Genomic DNA, 17737 nt, shown 5'->3' on the forward strand with positions numbered 1-17737 from the left:
TTTCAGCAAAATAAATTCTAGACATATCAAATTTATGGTTCTGAAACCAGAAATATCAGCAAATAGTGTAGGAGATTCATAATTCAAACAATTGCAGTTTTTAGATATTAAGCATAGCAATGAAGGACTTCGTCAGCATCAAATTATATAAGATAAGTTGATACCATGTTTGCTATCTTGATCGTATCACACTTATCAACCATTGCCACACTCCCTAACAAAAAGGAAAAGTTATTCAAGGTAAAAGATGGGATCAACTATCAAGGCAAACACACCATTCAGAATAATTTTAGTGGAGACACTAATGATATAATTCATCACAAGTTGAAACTTGAAACCAGCAACGCAATTCAGGACAAGTGCTATTCACTTCTTTAAAAAGTAAAAAAAAAAAAAAAAAAAGAGAATTAGGGACATCCTAATAATATATCCCATTCAATAGTGCTTAAACGTGCATGTTTGGTGTTATCTGCATGATATCATACCATTTATTAACTTGATATGCAATGTTGAATGAAAATATATTAACATAACAGCAACACTGCAGTAAAATTAATGTCATGTTAGTATATATTGCTGACGTAGTTGTACAATAGAACATATTTAATATTTTTTTTAAAAATATTATATGTCAATTAAAATAATTGAAGAGTAAGGATATGTTTGGATATTCAATTGATAATTAATGAAAAATCCAATGCACTTCATCCAAGAAATAACAAAAGAAATGTTTTTGTACAGTACATTAGAGGACAAGCCAAGGCTAACCTAAACAATAACATACACTAAATTTGTGAAAAATAAAAATAAGGACACCAAAATTAACTGTGCAAAATCGATTTGGAAAAACACCAACCGTGTTTTTCGGAACGATGCCATCATGTATGGCATCTTTTTGACAAAATCATGTCAGTCGATTTATTATTATCCTACGATTTTTTAGCATATTTGAAAATTCTTCGAGGAGCTGTTTTTAAAAATTATACAAAAGGTATGTACTTTTCCGTGTGAGCCAAAACTTTGGCTCCATCTCTTTCAGGATTTCGCTAATTAAAAACAGAAAAACAAAGTTAGTGTTTTAGCCTTTTATTCAGATTTTACTTTGCTATTCTAATTTTTATATTTAATTTGTTAACCTTTTGTCCTTCAGAATAATATTTAGTTTTTACCATTTTAAAATTTATTACGCTTTATACACTTGTTGAAATCCCATCAAATTTCTGGTGTCGTTGTTGAGAATTGATTTATTGATTCCGGTAGATCAAAGACAATATCCAGTTAGAACAACTTTGTCTATATTAGGGAATTTTTTTTTTGTTTAGAATAGTAATGGGGACTTCTAATTTTATTTATTTCTAAGTTTACTTAATTGTATTTTTAGTGAAACAATCTTCTTTATTTTGATATCTTTTGGTTCATTCTTTGAAGAGATATGGGCAATAAACAAAAGACTTGTCATGGGAAATTATTCTATGTCCAAAGTTGATGGTACTGAGCATTGTGACACACCTTATTTAAGGCCAGAACTTCCCTATTCACCCGCACTAATATAGCTAGGTAATCCAAGTTTATTAATTAATACCTTTGTTGAGTTGCCTATGGTGTCCAAACATACGAGACGACATTTTGTGCAACTTTGTGAAATACGCGAATTCAAGGAGTTAGTCCTTAAGTGATCATATTGAACCTTTTTTATTTCTCCCTTACTCAATTTAAATTAATTTTTGTTTAGATTGTTATTGTTAATATTAGTATATTCCTTATAGAGACGATATCTTTCAGACTATTTGATAAGGATACACGTTTAATTTTTTGCAGTGCATCAATTATCTTCTCTGAATTCAATTGTGCAAAACTGAAACACATTTGGCTTCCATATGCAACCAAATAGACCATATGATGCAAAACAACATAAGCTTCCAGCATTCCATGAATTAATTTCTTTCAATATAATGTGTCAATCCTGGATTCAACAAAAAATGGTCTATTATATTTTGTGGTAGAGCCATACTAACACTGCATGATTAAGAACATTAAGCGATCCATTTTGTAAATTTTTTTCCCATTACAACAGCTCTATATGTGCCATTTGAAGTTCCACTCCTGTACTTCATCTCTCCAACAACCGTTGATAGCCACCTTTTCCTTCCTCCTCCAATATTGGGATAAAGAATAATCTATGAAAGTTTGTTTTCAAATTATTTTCTCTAGCTCAATTATCTAACTAGAAAAGTGCCTCATTCTCATTCCCTATTTTTCTGGTGATCGATTTTCTAAGCCAACATTTATTCCTCATATTTGTATTTTCAATGTTGTCTAGGTCCCTCCACCATGTTGACCTCTTTTTAAAGAATTAGCTTCTTGTTCCTTACCTTGTGGCTTCCATTTTCCATACTTTGCCACTAAAATCCTATTGCATAAAAATTTATTTTCAATCATTAGCTTCCATTCCCACTTCTCCAGTAGTCTTTGATTCCTAGGCTTCCCTCATTTTTTGACTTACATACTCTTTTCTAATTTACTCGAGCCAATTTACAACTCCCTTACCATATCCCCACAAGAATTGTTTTTGAATCTTAGTAGAAGTAATTAATTAAGAGAATAAATTACCACATTTGAAGCTTTATAGATAAAAAAAGTACATTGGAATAGAAGAGAGGACATATATAGTTGAGGATAATAATATGTACAGCCCCTGAAAGAATTATGATTGTTGTTTCAAGAAGCTAATGCATGCATTCTTTTTATCTAACAAATGTTTCCAAATATTTGAAGGGAAGATCAAAGAATTTGCAATTAAAAAAATTAGCCGCCAAACAATAATATATATATATATATATATATATATATATATATATATATAGATTCACTTACTTCGAGAGTAAATTTAAATAGATTTGTTGTACTTAATAACTTATGTTTTATATTAAATTTTAATAATTTAATTGTTAAATTAAAAGTTTTTAATATATAAATCAAGTATGTAAAGTTTTTTAAAAATTAAAAACTATTTGATATTTTATTTCATTTGAATAAGTGAAATGAAATATCAAATAATTTTTAATTTTTTTAACTTTTCATACTTAATTTATGCATTAAAAACTTTTAATTTAATAGTTAGATAATTAAAATTTGATATAAAATTGATACGTATTTGATAAGTATACCAATTGTTATAGGTAATAAAGAGGACAAAAGTGTTATCGAATTCACATGGATTTGAGTTTATAGTTATTTGATATAATTATAGTATTCAATAGATGTATATAAGAAACTTAAAAATTGTTTAAATTGCAATACAAAATTTTTAAAAAAAGCATGTAACAAAATAATAAAGAATTTGAATTTAGATACTGATAAAAGCAATCAGAGATTGATTTCGCTAACCTTCTCTATGTAAATCCTTCCAAATTTTCATTCAACATTGTAATTATATAATTAATTTTAGAACCCACAATTATATTTTAACTTTAATTCTTTAAACGAGAAATTCTAGGTTATTTAAGAGAAATCTCAATTCCTTAATAATTTTTGTTAAACAATTATGCATTAAGGTTGAATATCAAAACTCAACTGATAAAGTTTGTCCCAACTTTAATTAGAATTATAAAATCATACATTAGTTGTAGCATGCATTAACTACAAAGGTTAGATATGCTACTCAAAGGGTCCATGTGACTTGCTCTAAGCAAGTTTATGCGTGCTCCTCTTTGTTTTGGCTTGCTCAAAGCACTTTGTGATAACTTTGAGCATTTTGCTTGTTCAGGGTGTTCAAGTAACTTGCTCTAAGTAAGTTGGCGTGATCAATGTTTAACTTTGTTCACTTCAAATGATGATTTGATTGCTCTGAGCAAATTTTGCTAGGTTAAAACGATTTTCTATATATTGGAGCTAAAGTTCTTTTTTGAGATTTATAGCTTTCAAATTATTTCCCAGTGAATTATATCTCAACAAAGAAAAACATTAAAAATATATAATATTTAAATATTTAAATCCTAAAATTGAAATTAATTATTAATTAAGTTTTTTGTGATAAAAAATAAAATTTATAAGCATAAAATATATATTGATAATTATCTAAATTGAATAAAATATGTACACATATTTGACTATTATCAAGAACATAAATTATTGAGTAAAGTCAATCTATCAAAATTTATTCTTAGAATAAGTCTTTATACGTATATATATATATATATATATATATATATATATATATATATATATATATATATATATATAAAGCACACTAATTATATCTATTTTAGAAGTTTTTTTTTTCCTGCTACCAATTATTTCATGATTTCATTAAGACATTCCGTTGTAATAAGAAAGAGGATCCTTTTCTAACACTAATTACATCTATTTTAAACATACAACTAAATTTTTCAAAAGGAATTGTTGTCTAGTGATCGATATCTTTTATAATTTTCAATTATTATTATTTTTTTTATCATTTTTAGAATCTTTAAAGATGTTTAGTCTTTTAACTATTTTTATTATTATTTATAAAAATATCACTCATTTTCATTATATTTGTTTTAAATTTTTTAATGAAGAAAATAATAAATTACCAAAAAGTAAAAAAAAAAAAGAAGAAAGAAATTAAGAAAGAAAGAAAGAATATAAGAATAAAACATATGAGATTCGAACTTTGACTGTCTGACAATCCACTTGGTGATAACATAACTTATTGAAGGATGCTTAATTAGTAGGGGATGCCGGATGCGTATCTAGAGTAACCTAAGCTAAAGTTCACCAATTAGGCAAACAGTCTCCTGTAACACTTGTACATATTATAATATCAAATGCATGCATTCTATCGCAATATATAGTACATTTCAATTGTTCCATCAAATGTGAAGATTTAAATCATCCCTCATGGACAAAATGGTTGAGATTATTTATATAATATAATATTCAAAAAATTATGGCCTAGCTCTTGAAATAATAAAATGATATTTCTATTGTTGATATGTACCTGCCGAGTAGGTATATTCAAATCATAATAAATTTTTTTTCCAATCATACCACAATTATTCAAGAAAAAAGATATGTTGGTGGATAGTAGTTTAGACACACAATGTCCATTACCCCAATTACATGGTGCTACCTTGCACTCCATTCTCAACAGATGCTATTGCAAGTCCACTTTTACAAATTACTTTCCAAATAAATTATAATTGTACTAAAAATGATAATATAAAAAACATATACTTCAAATTCAATAGGCTAATAAAATATAAGTTAATAATATGATACTCAAAAATTTACAATATATATAACTCACATGCAACTTACTCATTCAACTATATTGGTAATAATAATAAACATTTAAAAGGGTGATATCATATGTTATGGTTTTTTTTTTTTTTGAATGATGAGACCAGAAGTTTGAATTTTTCATTTAATATGCTTTTAAAAAAATCTTGACCTAATTACTTATTTAATAAATATGTTTGACTTGACATGAATACGATGTGAGTTAGGCAATGAGTGTGGATCTTCTTTTGCGGATCTTCTTTTGCCTCTGCCTCTCCTGCAAACTTTTTTCTCAGGCTAAAAATTAGGACCATTAATTACATTTTCTCTCCTCCTATATTGTACATCAAATCAAATTAAGACTCAAAGGCTCTTGATGACCCAATATTAATTGATTACAATTCAAAAAGTATTTTAAGAGAAAGTCAACTTTAAATAAGGAATAAGTGAACTGGGGAAAAGATAAATATGATAAATTTATTTTGAATTATTTCTTTCATGCGGCAAATTTTTTTAATACTGCTATTGATAATATGATGTAGAATAGCAGGTAAAGATATTACAACAATAATGCCCTAATTTTCTAAACATGTGAGTAAATTCAAGGAAGAATATCGAAGTTTGACGTGTCATGCAAAACTTTAAAGTTCTTTTCCTCATCTCTAGTGATTTCCACTGCAAAGCACCATGTGGGCCTAAAGTTAATAAGCTAAACACTTGTAATACAAATAAGCCCCTCTTTCTTGTATATATATCGATCGTCGATCATTAGAATAATCAACCTTTTTATGTTAATTTTATATCTGCCTTAAAATATAGCAAACTCGTCGTAAAATTCAACTTTTTTCGATGAATATATATTGTAGTTTTCTTACATTTCTATCTTTTTATCGCCAATGGATGTTTCAAAAGATGATGTCCAAAAGAATGAAACTGTATAAACATGACCTGACCAAGGTGTTGATGGAAATACAGTGTACGTACACACGAGCTACGCATATTTCTAGTTTTAGTTTAATTTCATCAAGTGATAGCTTAATTGTTTCATAATTCACTATTTTTTCCTGTTAAAGTTAATAGTATTGAAAAACCCGATCCCTATAACTGATTTGTTGCTAAGACAAAAAGTGGACAAAGTGTACAGCAAAACTTAGTTCTTGCCGAAAATTAAAATCAACAGGAGTAGTTAATAGCATAAACGATTGATTAATCAAGCATGTCTTATTCTTGGATTTACAAGCCCCTTTTGTTTCAAAAAGTTTATCCTGATGCATTTCGTTATTTACTAGCTAGACGTTTATTGAATGAAAAAAGACCAATAAAAAACCTGAATGGAAAATGCACTATATATAAAAATCTCACGTGTAAGACATTCACAGGAAAATACATGAAAATGTACAGTAAGATGTCTATGCACTTTCTGATAAAAATTAAAAAAGAAAAAAAAAAGGATGTCTACTCACTTTGCAAATAGTACAGCGCAATAGAAAACCCGAGGCACATAAATGGACAAAAGCCAATTCACATTCCTTGCTATTTCCGTAGTCTTTCGATGTCGTCATTATTATTAGTAACTACGCTTTGTTGACTTACAGTGTAATTAACATTTAGAATAATTTGATTTAGACTTGAACTTGAGCACAGATTGTGTAACCCCTTGAGGGTCAGAAATCAGACTAGATTTGAAAAAGGTGTTAATTCTTTGAAAAGAAGTAATAAAGTGGTAATAATAAAACATTTTGTCAGCCAATCTTTTTTCATATAGAAACCAGGCATTCTCGAATTCTGTTTAAGTTGTTTAAGATGGATAAGATTTCGAAGGCGACAACTCTCTAAGTATTTACCAAAGTTGTATTTCTAGATTTTCGAATTCGAAACTACTGTTTGAATTTAAGTTGCAATAACTCTACAGATTGTATTTTCTAAATAGTTACATCCCAAACTTCCAGACTTGGAACTCAATAAGATGACTATTTAAGTTACCATAATTCTTAATTATTTGATGAATGTGTTACATGAGTTTTGTCTAACTGTCTATCTATCTTTCACATGGGATGCATATAGAGATTTGAATGACACAAATTCTAAGCATGTCTGTGATCCCTATAAGCTTTCTCTTACACAAAAACAGTTTCTCTCTCATATTAAACATTGGTAGCATTAATATCTCGCCCCCCTCGTCCGCTACAGAAAGCTAGCCAGTGAAGAGAATGGGTCACTCCCACCCACTCATTTTCTCAATCATAACACATCCACCCCACCTTCTCTTTCCCCACTCTCTGCTTCTCTGTCTTTCACAAACGCGCACATACATACAACACACCAAATATTTTCACACTTCCTATAATCCATCTTTTCTTCATAATTCAAAAGTGTCACTAATCCCACTCCACTTCACTGGTTTTCCCCCGACCAGACTAGTCCCATCTTAACCATTCAGATTTTTGTACACGTCCTCTCTCTCTTTCTCTTTCTTTCTCTCTTTCCATTAAAAAAATTATTATTATTAATAATAACAAAGTTTCTTTTCTTTATTTAACCTTTATGATTCTCTGTCTTATATTCTTCTGGGTCTTCTGTAAATCCTTGATCTAGCTTGTTCACTTTGCTTCAGCAAGGAATTCTCCTCTCTGATTTGCCTATAAATCAACTAAGCAAACACAAAGGACAGTCACAATTTTCTTTTAAAAATATGTCAATGGAAATGATGGCAACCGAACGTGTTTGTTATGTTCACTGCAACTTCTGCAACACCACTCTAGCGGTACAGTTCTGAACTCTCTTTGTTCTCTCTCTCTCTTTCTCTCTCTGTCTCTCTCTCTTTTCTACCTCTCTCTCTCTTTTCCCTGTGTTCTTCTAAGCTTGTTTTGTTATTATACCATGTGTTTCACCAGCTAATAATTTGTCAATACGCGTTTTCTGAATTTCTTGAATCGAGATCATGAAAGCAAAGAATTAAAAAGAAGGGTCACTTCCCCAGGGAATTGAAATCCATCATTGAAGTGAATTTCTTCACTGGAATGTACTTTAGATCAAGAATTAATCAACTCCTATCTTATATTTTATGAGAAAGTGTGACTGGGTTTTTCTCCATAACCTCTTTTTATGCTAACAAGTTCAGCTATGGTGTTAATTTGGTTAGAGGTAAGGTAAGTGATGTCTATGTTCAGTACTCTCTTATGAGTAATAGAAGAAGACAAATAAACTCGAAACCCATAACCTTTCAAAATTGTAAGGCATATACTAATTTTGAAGGGTAACAAAGCAATTTTGTGAGCCTGAATGAGATGATTTATAAACAAAACACATAGATAAGCATATATCCATAAGAAATTTGAGGGCTATATATGAATAATAGGTAGGGCTAATCCGGGTATTAGGGTTCTTCTATTATATGGAGCTATTTCCCCTCTTGTTATTTTTTCATTACTTTTTTCAGAAGAATCTAATAGCATCGTATGATCTCACATGCTATATATGTTGCCAAAAAAGTCAACTGTTGTTTCAATTTATAAGTTTTTTGTTTCTTGTTTTCTTTCGGAACTCACAGTCGCAGCTCATAAAATTAAATCTTTACACAAATCTATGTGGTGGTTTCTCTTTCCTGAGTCTATTTCCTTGATTCCCTTTCACTGATGAGTGATGAGGTTGAAGGTGGTGTATTCTGTTCATCATAATTTGCCAGTGAAGCGTCTTTTTTTGATGATCAAGGTTTTTTCACAGTTTCAGACTTGTTGCTACCTTTTAAGTACTGAGACAGTGTCCTCTCTTTCTTTCTACAAGAACTTGTGGCGATTATGACGTCCAGACAAATCCATTTACGCACCAGAAAAATGACAAGCTCTCTCTCTCTCTCTCTCTTTATTTTCCTTTACCTTTCTCTCCTTTCATCATAATATCTCTGTTGAAATTACTCCTTTTGAGAAAGCACTATCTTTCTTTCTTTCTCTACTCCGATCTTGACACTGCACAAGGTGCAGTAAATTTAATCTGCTTCATGATGGTGATCACTTTTCTTTAATCATATCTGTTTGGTAGCAGTAGTGGTTAACGGTGTTTCAATTTCATATTTTCATGGTTTCCGTTCCAGTCAGGTCATTTTCATCTTTCTCTTTCCTCCTCGATCGCTATGAGCAACAATGTCTATCTTTTTTCATCTTGCCTTGCAGTGTCAGCCAAAAAGTGAATGAAGACATTGTGAGAGTGCTAACTTTTAAATTAGCTATGTCAGTTCCTGAGCTTGCTGCTATGCTAACTCGACATGTATACTATTCAATATGCTGCACTAAGTTGCTCTCTCTCATAATGAAAAAAAAAAAAAAAATTACTTCCCCGACCTCTCTCTCTCTCAACCTTATTTGTCCTCTTCACCCTCTTTCTTTTGCCTCACCAACCAATTTGTTTTCTTATTGCAACGCTGGTGCGTGAAGCATCTTTTCATTGAATGTGATAGCTTCAATTCTCCATCAGATATATAAATACTTTAACTTCGAGAAGTGTGAAGCTCTGATGCTAATTTGGTTATGGCGTTGGTCCAAACAGTTGTGTAAGATATAACTTAAAGCATTGAGAATCCCAATTTAGATGATACATAGATCAAATCAAAGTTTGAGTGTTTCGCAACCCTTGTTCTCTTGTGTGTGTAAGTGAGACAAATCATATAAGAAACTTGTTTTGATGTAAGTTGAAGAATTTTTTAGAGTTTCTCGGGATTTCTTTTTTATTTTTAGCAGAGAAACTTTTAAAAATTCTTTTAAACTTGTATCTAAAATGTTTCAAGATATATATTATGCTTACTTAGTTTCTAACTACTGGCTAGTGAAATTGGAATTGATATTTGTATTCCAAAATGGGTTTATGCAGGTTAGTGTTCCATGCAGCAGTTTGCTCACCATAGTTACAGTTAGATGTGGGCATTGTGCCAATTTGCTATCAGTTAACATGGGAGCATCACTTCAAACTTTTCCTTCTCAAGACACTCAGGTATATATAATATATATACTTTATCTTTTATTGTTTTGTGACTCTATCTCTTTTTTTTTTCTTTTTCTTTCTTTTCATTAATGTTGAACTCATTTTGTTGAGTAACTGGACTAAATACTATAATACAATATTTGTGTGTGTGTGTTTCTCTTAGCAATTTTCTACCGTTGCTAAGTTACAGAAACAACACCTAAGCGTTCAAGAAGCATGCAGCAAGGAACTAGGATCATCATCAAAATGCAAATCATTTGAGCCCGTAGACCATGAGCAACCTAGGATTCCTCCCATTCGTCGTGAGTTTCACTCTCTATTTATATACCCTTAATTAATTTGTTTTTAGCTTTTGACATAAGTTAGATTCTCCATAATCACGTTAAAATACCAGTTAAGGTGATTTTCAGTATCATATGTTTGATTCCACGTCGAGGAATTGATTACGAGTCCAAAATTGTTTGAGTTAAAACAACTTTAGGTGACTTTTGTTTTAATTAAAAAAAATTGTACCTATTTTTATCATTAACTTATTTTTATAATAAAAATATTCAAACATAATTCACATCACTTCAAAATTAATTTCATTCAAAATCAATTCGATTATTTGGACGCTCATCCAAACACCAAGAAACTTGAACAAACAAGTCCTATAGTTAGGCCAGCCTGAACTTTTTCCGTTATACTCTCAGAATGTTTAAGGACAAAATGATTCAGACTACCTTATGCCACAACTGGCACAAGTTAATTAATGTAAGCAAGCAGAACAATGTCATCATTGAGGCCCCTTGTCTTTAAACTCAGTTTTTCATGAGAGTGGGCGTCCATCTCTCTGAGTATCAAGTTTTTTTGGTACGAAGGTTCCCAATTTGGTCTATATTTTCTTCATGTATTTAAGTGTCCCCAACTAGATGGTGACCTTTCGCAACAAATTGACCCATCCTTAATTGATTGCAATCATGTTGTGCCCTAGCTAGATATATATCTCATAGCACTGTGCATGTGCAGATGCAAATTCGTTTTACAGTTACAAATTACAACTCTCATGATTTTTTTTTTTTACTAGGGTTTATTATTATAATCACTTAAATAGTTAAATCAATGACCAGTTAATATATTTTTTTGGGTGAGAATTTTTTTTTTTGATCATCCAGAAAAATTTTGGGTGAGGATTGATTAGTTATAAAGATGTGTAAAAGGATGTTTTAAAGATAAAATAGCTTTTTCTAACATGATTTGAGAAAAAATGGCTTTTGCACATTAAAAGCGGGACAATGTTTGTTGTCTCCTTTAAGTTTAGAGAATAAATTTTAGCAACGGTGTACGAAAGAAATAAAAAGTAAATAAAAGGTAGAATAATTATATATAGTGTCTAATATCGTATTAATTATTTGATGTTCAAATAATGGTACTATATGACTTTTCATTTATTAGACTGTATGAGTTATATACAACTTTAGACATGTCAGATTATTGATTTGATTACTAATAATAAACTGTGCCAACGAAAGAATTTTCATCCCTCTTGTCGTAGCAGCTCATGATAATTGATATTGGAAGTGGTACTTCAGTAACTTTTTAGTACTGGATCGAATTTGCCATCTTCCAACTATGGGGCCAGGTCTCGCTAAAACTTAGCTCAACCTGATTTTGGTTGTTTGAAAACCATATTTAGTGTGAAATATGTATTAATTAATTTAGATGGTTGACTCATGGTGTTTATATTTACATTCTATGCAATAATTGTTTGATATTTTGAACTAAATAATCTCATGATCAACAGCTCCTGAGAAGAGACAACGTGTTCCTTCTGCTTATAACCGCTTCATTAAGTAAGTGACCTTTCAAATTACAGTTTTAAATGAACTTCCTTCCATGTCCCCAAGATTAATGTTTTAAATGAAAAAAAAAAAAACTAGTTATTGAGTCAGATGAGATTCATGATTAAAAGAATATAATCGGTTGATGGAAAAACCTGGATGAATTCATGATACATACATTTGAAATAAATTATATTAATTATAAATTATTATAAACAAATTCAAATTCTTATGTATATAAAATTATTAACAAAATAAAATTTTAATATGATACAAGCAAGGGGAATGACTATCATCTTTTTTAAAATAAACAACAAAATTTTAAAAATGATTTCAAATAATTTTGAACCCTATTAATAATCTGAAAATAACAAGAATCTATATATATATATATATATATATATATATATATATATATATCATTGGGAAATGATAACAATTTTTTTAAAACATTTCTATTATACAATATCCAACATATGTTTGCGTCAAGTCATTTACTTATTTATTATCTTTCTTTTAAAGATAGCCAACAAATTAAAAAACATAGCTAATATTTCTTTAACTTCTTGATATTATTTCTTCTTTTTTATTTATGATAATATGTAAAATATTAGGAATTAGGTAAAATTAAGATTATTATTAAAAAAATAATGAGTAATTTAAAAATTAGGTAAAACTGTTTTTTAACTTAATTTTTAAATGATAGATACACAAATTTCTTTTTTAAAAAAAAGGCAAATAAAGGAAACGAAGGTAGTAGTTAACTTTATTAAAGAAAATGTGTTATGGTTAACAATCAGTGCACTTAATTCTTTTTATAATACACTTGTAAAAATCATTGAAAAATATAACAGATACGTATGACAGAAAAAAAGAAATGTAACAAGTTCTAATTTTAGATTAAAATATATTTAAAGTGCCACTGGTTAAAGTATTTTTTCTTAAAAATAAGTGAAAGTATATTAATACAAGAGTTTCTAATATACTCTTCTTATTTCCTAAAAATAATATTTTAGTAAATTAAGCTTGAATATGTTAAATCACTTAAAGATATCATTTGTTAACATATATTTAAAAAAAAAAAAAAAAAGTGATGAACGCTCACCATATTGCTGTATATATGGTGGATGCATCATGTGTGTTTCATCATGACATTGTGATTTTTTCTGTGTACACCTTAGCTTGTATTCCATTTGGAAAAATGATTCTGGTTGCAGGGAGGAAATACAAAGAATTAAGGCTAGTAATCCAGATATCAGCCACAGGGAAGCATTTAGCACAGCAGCCAAAAACGTGAGTTTAAACTTTATTACTATTTTTGCATATGCATTCCGGTATATGAGTGCATAAAAGTTCTGCATCTATTTTTCCCATCACATGTGGTGATTACACAATAAAAGATAGCTTTGTCGTTTATATGAACTCGGTGAAGAGGTTGAAATCCAATATCCCCACAATAATTGTAGAAACTTTACCAATAAAGCCATCGCCTCCTTCCACTTCGAGGCTGCAGCTTTGTATCAAACTTTTGTGTAGTAATGGCAACTGATCATGCCCTTCTACAGCTTCCAATAATGAGGGTTCCTCTTATTTAAGCATTTAATACGGTGATAAATACTAACACATGCATGTAGAGCTGAGAAATTATATATCACACCATGGTTTGCAGGGTTAAAATCGAAATATCAAAAAAAGTAACCTTTAAATTAATCTATGGAGTTATCCAAAAGAAGAGTTCCACATATTAGAATAAACTAAGAGTGTCATATATAAAGCTCTATACATGGCTAAAATAATGCAGAACTAAAAACCGTTGCTTTATTTGTTAGCATCAATATTGTATAAGCTAATATCTTGTTTAACCGAGAGAAGAACACTCCTGGGTTATGCTAAGCAGTTGATCATCTAAATTTATAAATAAGAAAAAGAAAAAAAGGAAACACTTGGAAGATCTATAAGATTCAATATTTTCCTTGCCTAAGTGATACTTGACTAACGCATTATATAAACTATATACGTGTTAATATTATATAGGTTGGTGTTATTTACGCATCACATTTTTTACACATTGTAATAACATCAATTTCAGTATACGTACGTACACAATTATAGTAGTACAATGATGTGATCAGTTCTCAATATATAGGGCTGACTGGGTTTAATTTGAAATGAAAATTAAATTTTGCTAACTAATAAGTTAAACTTTAATAAAATACAGTTTAATTTATTTGATTCATGATCAACGATGAGTTATGTAAATTATCTTGAATAAAGTCCCATTTTAGGTTTTAAGATTATTAATGTTAGTAATTTTAATCACTTACAATATGCAATATTTAACTTACTCTTTGACTTTATTACAAAAAAATAAATAAAATTCATTTAGTTTTTTTTTTTCATTTCATTTTTTACTATCATTCTAGTCCAAAAAAAAGGACAAAAGGTAAATGACGTCCTTTTGTTAAGTTAATGACTTGAAGTCGGGAGTGAATCAAATAGTTCGAAAACTTAAATTAAACTGAACTTGATCTAAAAAGTTAAAAATTCTACTAACCTAAGTTTGACTCACATTGAATTATTTCTAACTTTATCTACGTAGATCAGTTGGTCCTGCACAAAGTTGATGTTAATACATTCATTTTTTGCATCATTTTTTTAGTTAATAAAACTATAAGTTTTTAATATATGTTTAGTGTTTTCAAGGAAGATGTAAGTAATTAGTGAAAAAAATTATTAAGTGAAAATAACTGTCTGCTTGAGAAGCAATTCTCATAGAGTTTGTGACTTTTTCAGTTCCTTTTCTAAGACTCTATTGTTCACACCTCCCTCTGTCTCTTCCTTTTGTTTCACTGACCTGTCTCATCCTGGACTTCCTAAAACAAGTTTACAATATATATAGGTTAATTTATAGTATGGAATGTTAAAAGAATATTGCAAAAATACCCTTTATCTTCCTTCATAAGAAAACCGTATTTCTATACATAAATTTCTGTATCTCTTTTGACACCAGTCATTTTTGAAAACTGCTAAATAGAATGGGGAAAGTGATCTGATGAGGTTGATATGCGTAAGTAGGCTTTTGCCGTTTAGATGTTGGGAAAATATGGTTGTATGTAGGAAAAATGGTGTAAAAAGTAATGTAGGACAAATACAATACATATGCATTGGTTGTGACAAAATAATCTTCCCCTAATAAAATGGCTTGGCCAAGTCTGTAAGAAGGCTGTGTTTATTTTCTTTTAAGGCAGTATCTTTTATCTCATGACTTTTATGAAAATTTGATTTTCAATTGTATATAGAATAAGTTTTACATTGAAAAGGATTATACAAAGTATAGATTAATTACGAATTTAATACATTCAAGTTCTGAAGAGAGACTGTTATGGTTTCTTTAAATTTTGTATGTAAATCAGCTTTATTTTTAAACTCTTTTAACTTCATAGTCAATATTTTAACTTTATAAGACTTTTCTAAAAACTAAGTAGAGTAGTATGCAATGGTCTTTTTCTATGATATATATTAATCTGCAACTTATTTCTTTTTATCCTTTTGATTTTGGCCTTATGAGACTTTTTTTTTTATATAGATTAAAGTATTTTTTTTGTTTTCTATTTTTTAATAAAATTTCTTTAAAAAATAGTTCAGTTCAAACTCATTATCAAAGTATTAACATTGAAGTTTTCATATTTTTTCTCTTACATTCTGTTTATATATTCTTTCTTTTTATCCTCTTTTCTTTTCTTAATCACATCACCTATATTGCATTTTTTTTACTTTTATTTGCTTCATCCTTTTCTTCTATTTAATATTTCTCTCCTTTCTTCACCCATTTGGCACCCCATGATAGAGTATAAAATTATCATTACATATTTTCAAAATTTAATTAGAATGTATTGATAATATAATTTCTTTTACATCTTCATCATGTTTTTTGTCAGTTAGAAAGACAAGTATATATTAGACGGAGAATATTGTCATCTAATCTTATCTAACTAATTTCTAAGATTATTGACTTTTGTTATTAATTGTTTTAAAGGTTATATCTAGAAACTCTTATTTTTTTTTATTCTTAACTTCTCTTTAGGTTAGTTGTAACTGTAAGAGAAATGCCTCAACTTTTGAGCTTCCCTATATATATACACATGTTGAAAATTGAAGTCTAAGTTCTATATATGTGGATATGTCAATATGTACCCTCCTTGTTTACAACTTAAATATTGATGGGACGAACATTGCTGATGGATACTAATTCTAATAAAGTTGAAAGGAGGCTCTTATATTTCTTTAGTGGTGGATGTTCCTTGTACTTTGATTTATACTTTATAGGGATACTATATAAGGATGCAGCCTGTAATTGACTTCTGGATAAATCATCATTTTGCAGGATTTTTTTAGAATACACACATGCACACACCCTAATTGACTTCTGGATAAATTATCATATTTTAGGGTTTGTAGAGCACAACACATGATTTAGCTAGTGTCTATATGAAAAAGCAACTAAATTCTCTATCGCAACGATTAGCACATATTGTATGGGATCAATTTGATAGGTCGTAGCACAATTAATGAATCACTTTCTTCAACCAAAAACATGTAAAAGCAGCACCATAGTTTGTGATTCTAGATTTTATTTTTGTATGCATGTATTCTTCCCTTGATCATGTGCTATTAGTCCGAAATTTCCAATCAGATATGCAATAAAGTTAGAGGCCGTAGTCTGCAACATGCGATTCCATTTTATGCTTTCCTCCAAATGTATAACTCCCATGCACTGTAACATGCTCTCTGCACGATATTAATTTGTAGGCCATATAAATATTTATATAAAGCGACATGCAATTAGGAAATTGAAAATTGAGACTTGAATTTATCACTGAATTATCTATCACAACTTCTGTCAGCAAAATTTCAGTCCGAAATTATTGACAGTTTAAGTTAGTGCATGCTATGCTAATTCTTAGATTTTAGTATGTACACGAATTATCAAAATTGGTGTTTCTATATCTTATTATACCCTTTATTAACCACTAGAATCAGCTTAGTAACAGGAGATAGAATCAGCTTAATAACAAGAGATTGAGGTAGATACATAAGAACTTAAGTTTGATATTCGTTGCCACTATTTGAATACTTTTACTGATTATATCATGTACATGTAACCTTCACATGCCATACATGGTTTAAACTGCTATCTTGTACTAGTATCATATGGAACCTTTAATTTCCTTTCTGATTGTCTCATCTAATATATGCAGTGGGCACATTTCCCTCACATTCACTTTGGATTAAAGCTGGATGGCAATAAGCAAGCAAAGTTGGACCAGGGTGATGGTACTCAAAAGTCTAACGGATTTTACTGATTATATATATAAACGGAAGTTTATGATTATCAGCTGGTTTTTTCTGTGCTTGACCTAAATCAGTGAAAAATGAGGTTGATCAAATTTCCCAATCATACCACTGGATGGGAGACTCTCCTGATGATTGACCTCAGCCTCTCACCCATCTTTAGTATATATCTATATATATAATATTGTATGTGTTGCCCTTTTCTAGTTGTTATGAAATGATTGCTATTCTTGTGATTGCATTAATTACTACGTTATTGAACTTATTAGGCACTCAAGTATTTAAACATTATAAGTTCCTTCTATTATAATAATGAGTCTTTTTAATTA

General features: G+C 29.5%; 1 protein-coding gene across 6 annotated transcripts; it reads left to right on the forward strand.

The window, feature by feature from the left end:
• The first annotated feature begins 7419 nt into the window (after window positions 1-7419).
• On the forward strand, window positions 7420-17737 carry LOC109817528 (putative axial regulator YABBY 2). 6 transcript variants are annotated; one of them, XM_020382800.3, is made up of 6 exons: window positions 7420-8026; window positions 10126-10245; window positions 10421-10538; window positions 12020-12068; window positions 13274-13349; window positions 17315-17737. In XM_020382800.3, the coding sequence occupies exons 1-6, from the start codon at window positions 7955-7957 to the stop codon at window positions 17417-17419; spliced, it is 540 nt and encodes a 179-aa protein (XP_020238389.1). In that variant the 5' UTR covers window positions 7420-7954; the 3' UTR covers window positions 17420-17737. The 6 variants fall into 6 exon arrangements, with proteins under 6 accessions (XP_020238389.1, XP_020238390.1, XP_020238388.1 ...); XM_020382801.3 differs by having other exon boundaries at window positions 7421-8026; window positions 10427-10538; XM_020382799.3 differs by having other exon boundaries at window positions 7432-8026; window positions 10400-10538.

The sequence above is a fragment of the Cajanus cajan genome, chromosome 10 (genome assembly GCF_000230855.2).
Source record: "Cajanus cajan strain Asha chromosome 10, NIPB_CcT2T_4, whole genome shotgun sequence".
NCBI lineage: Eukaryota > Viridiplantae > Streptophyta > Magnoliopsida > Fabales > Fabaceae > Cajanus > Cajanus cajan.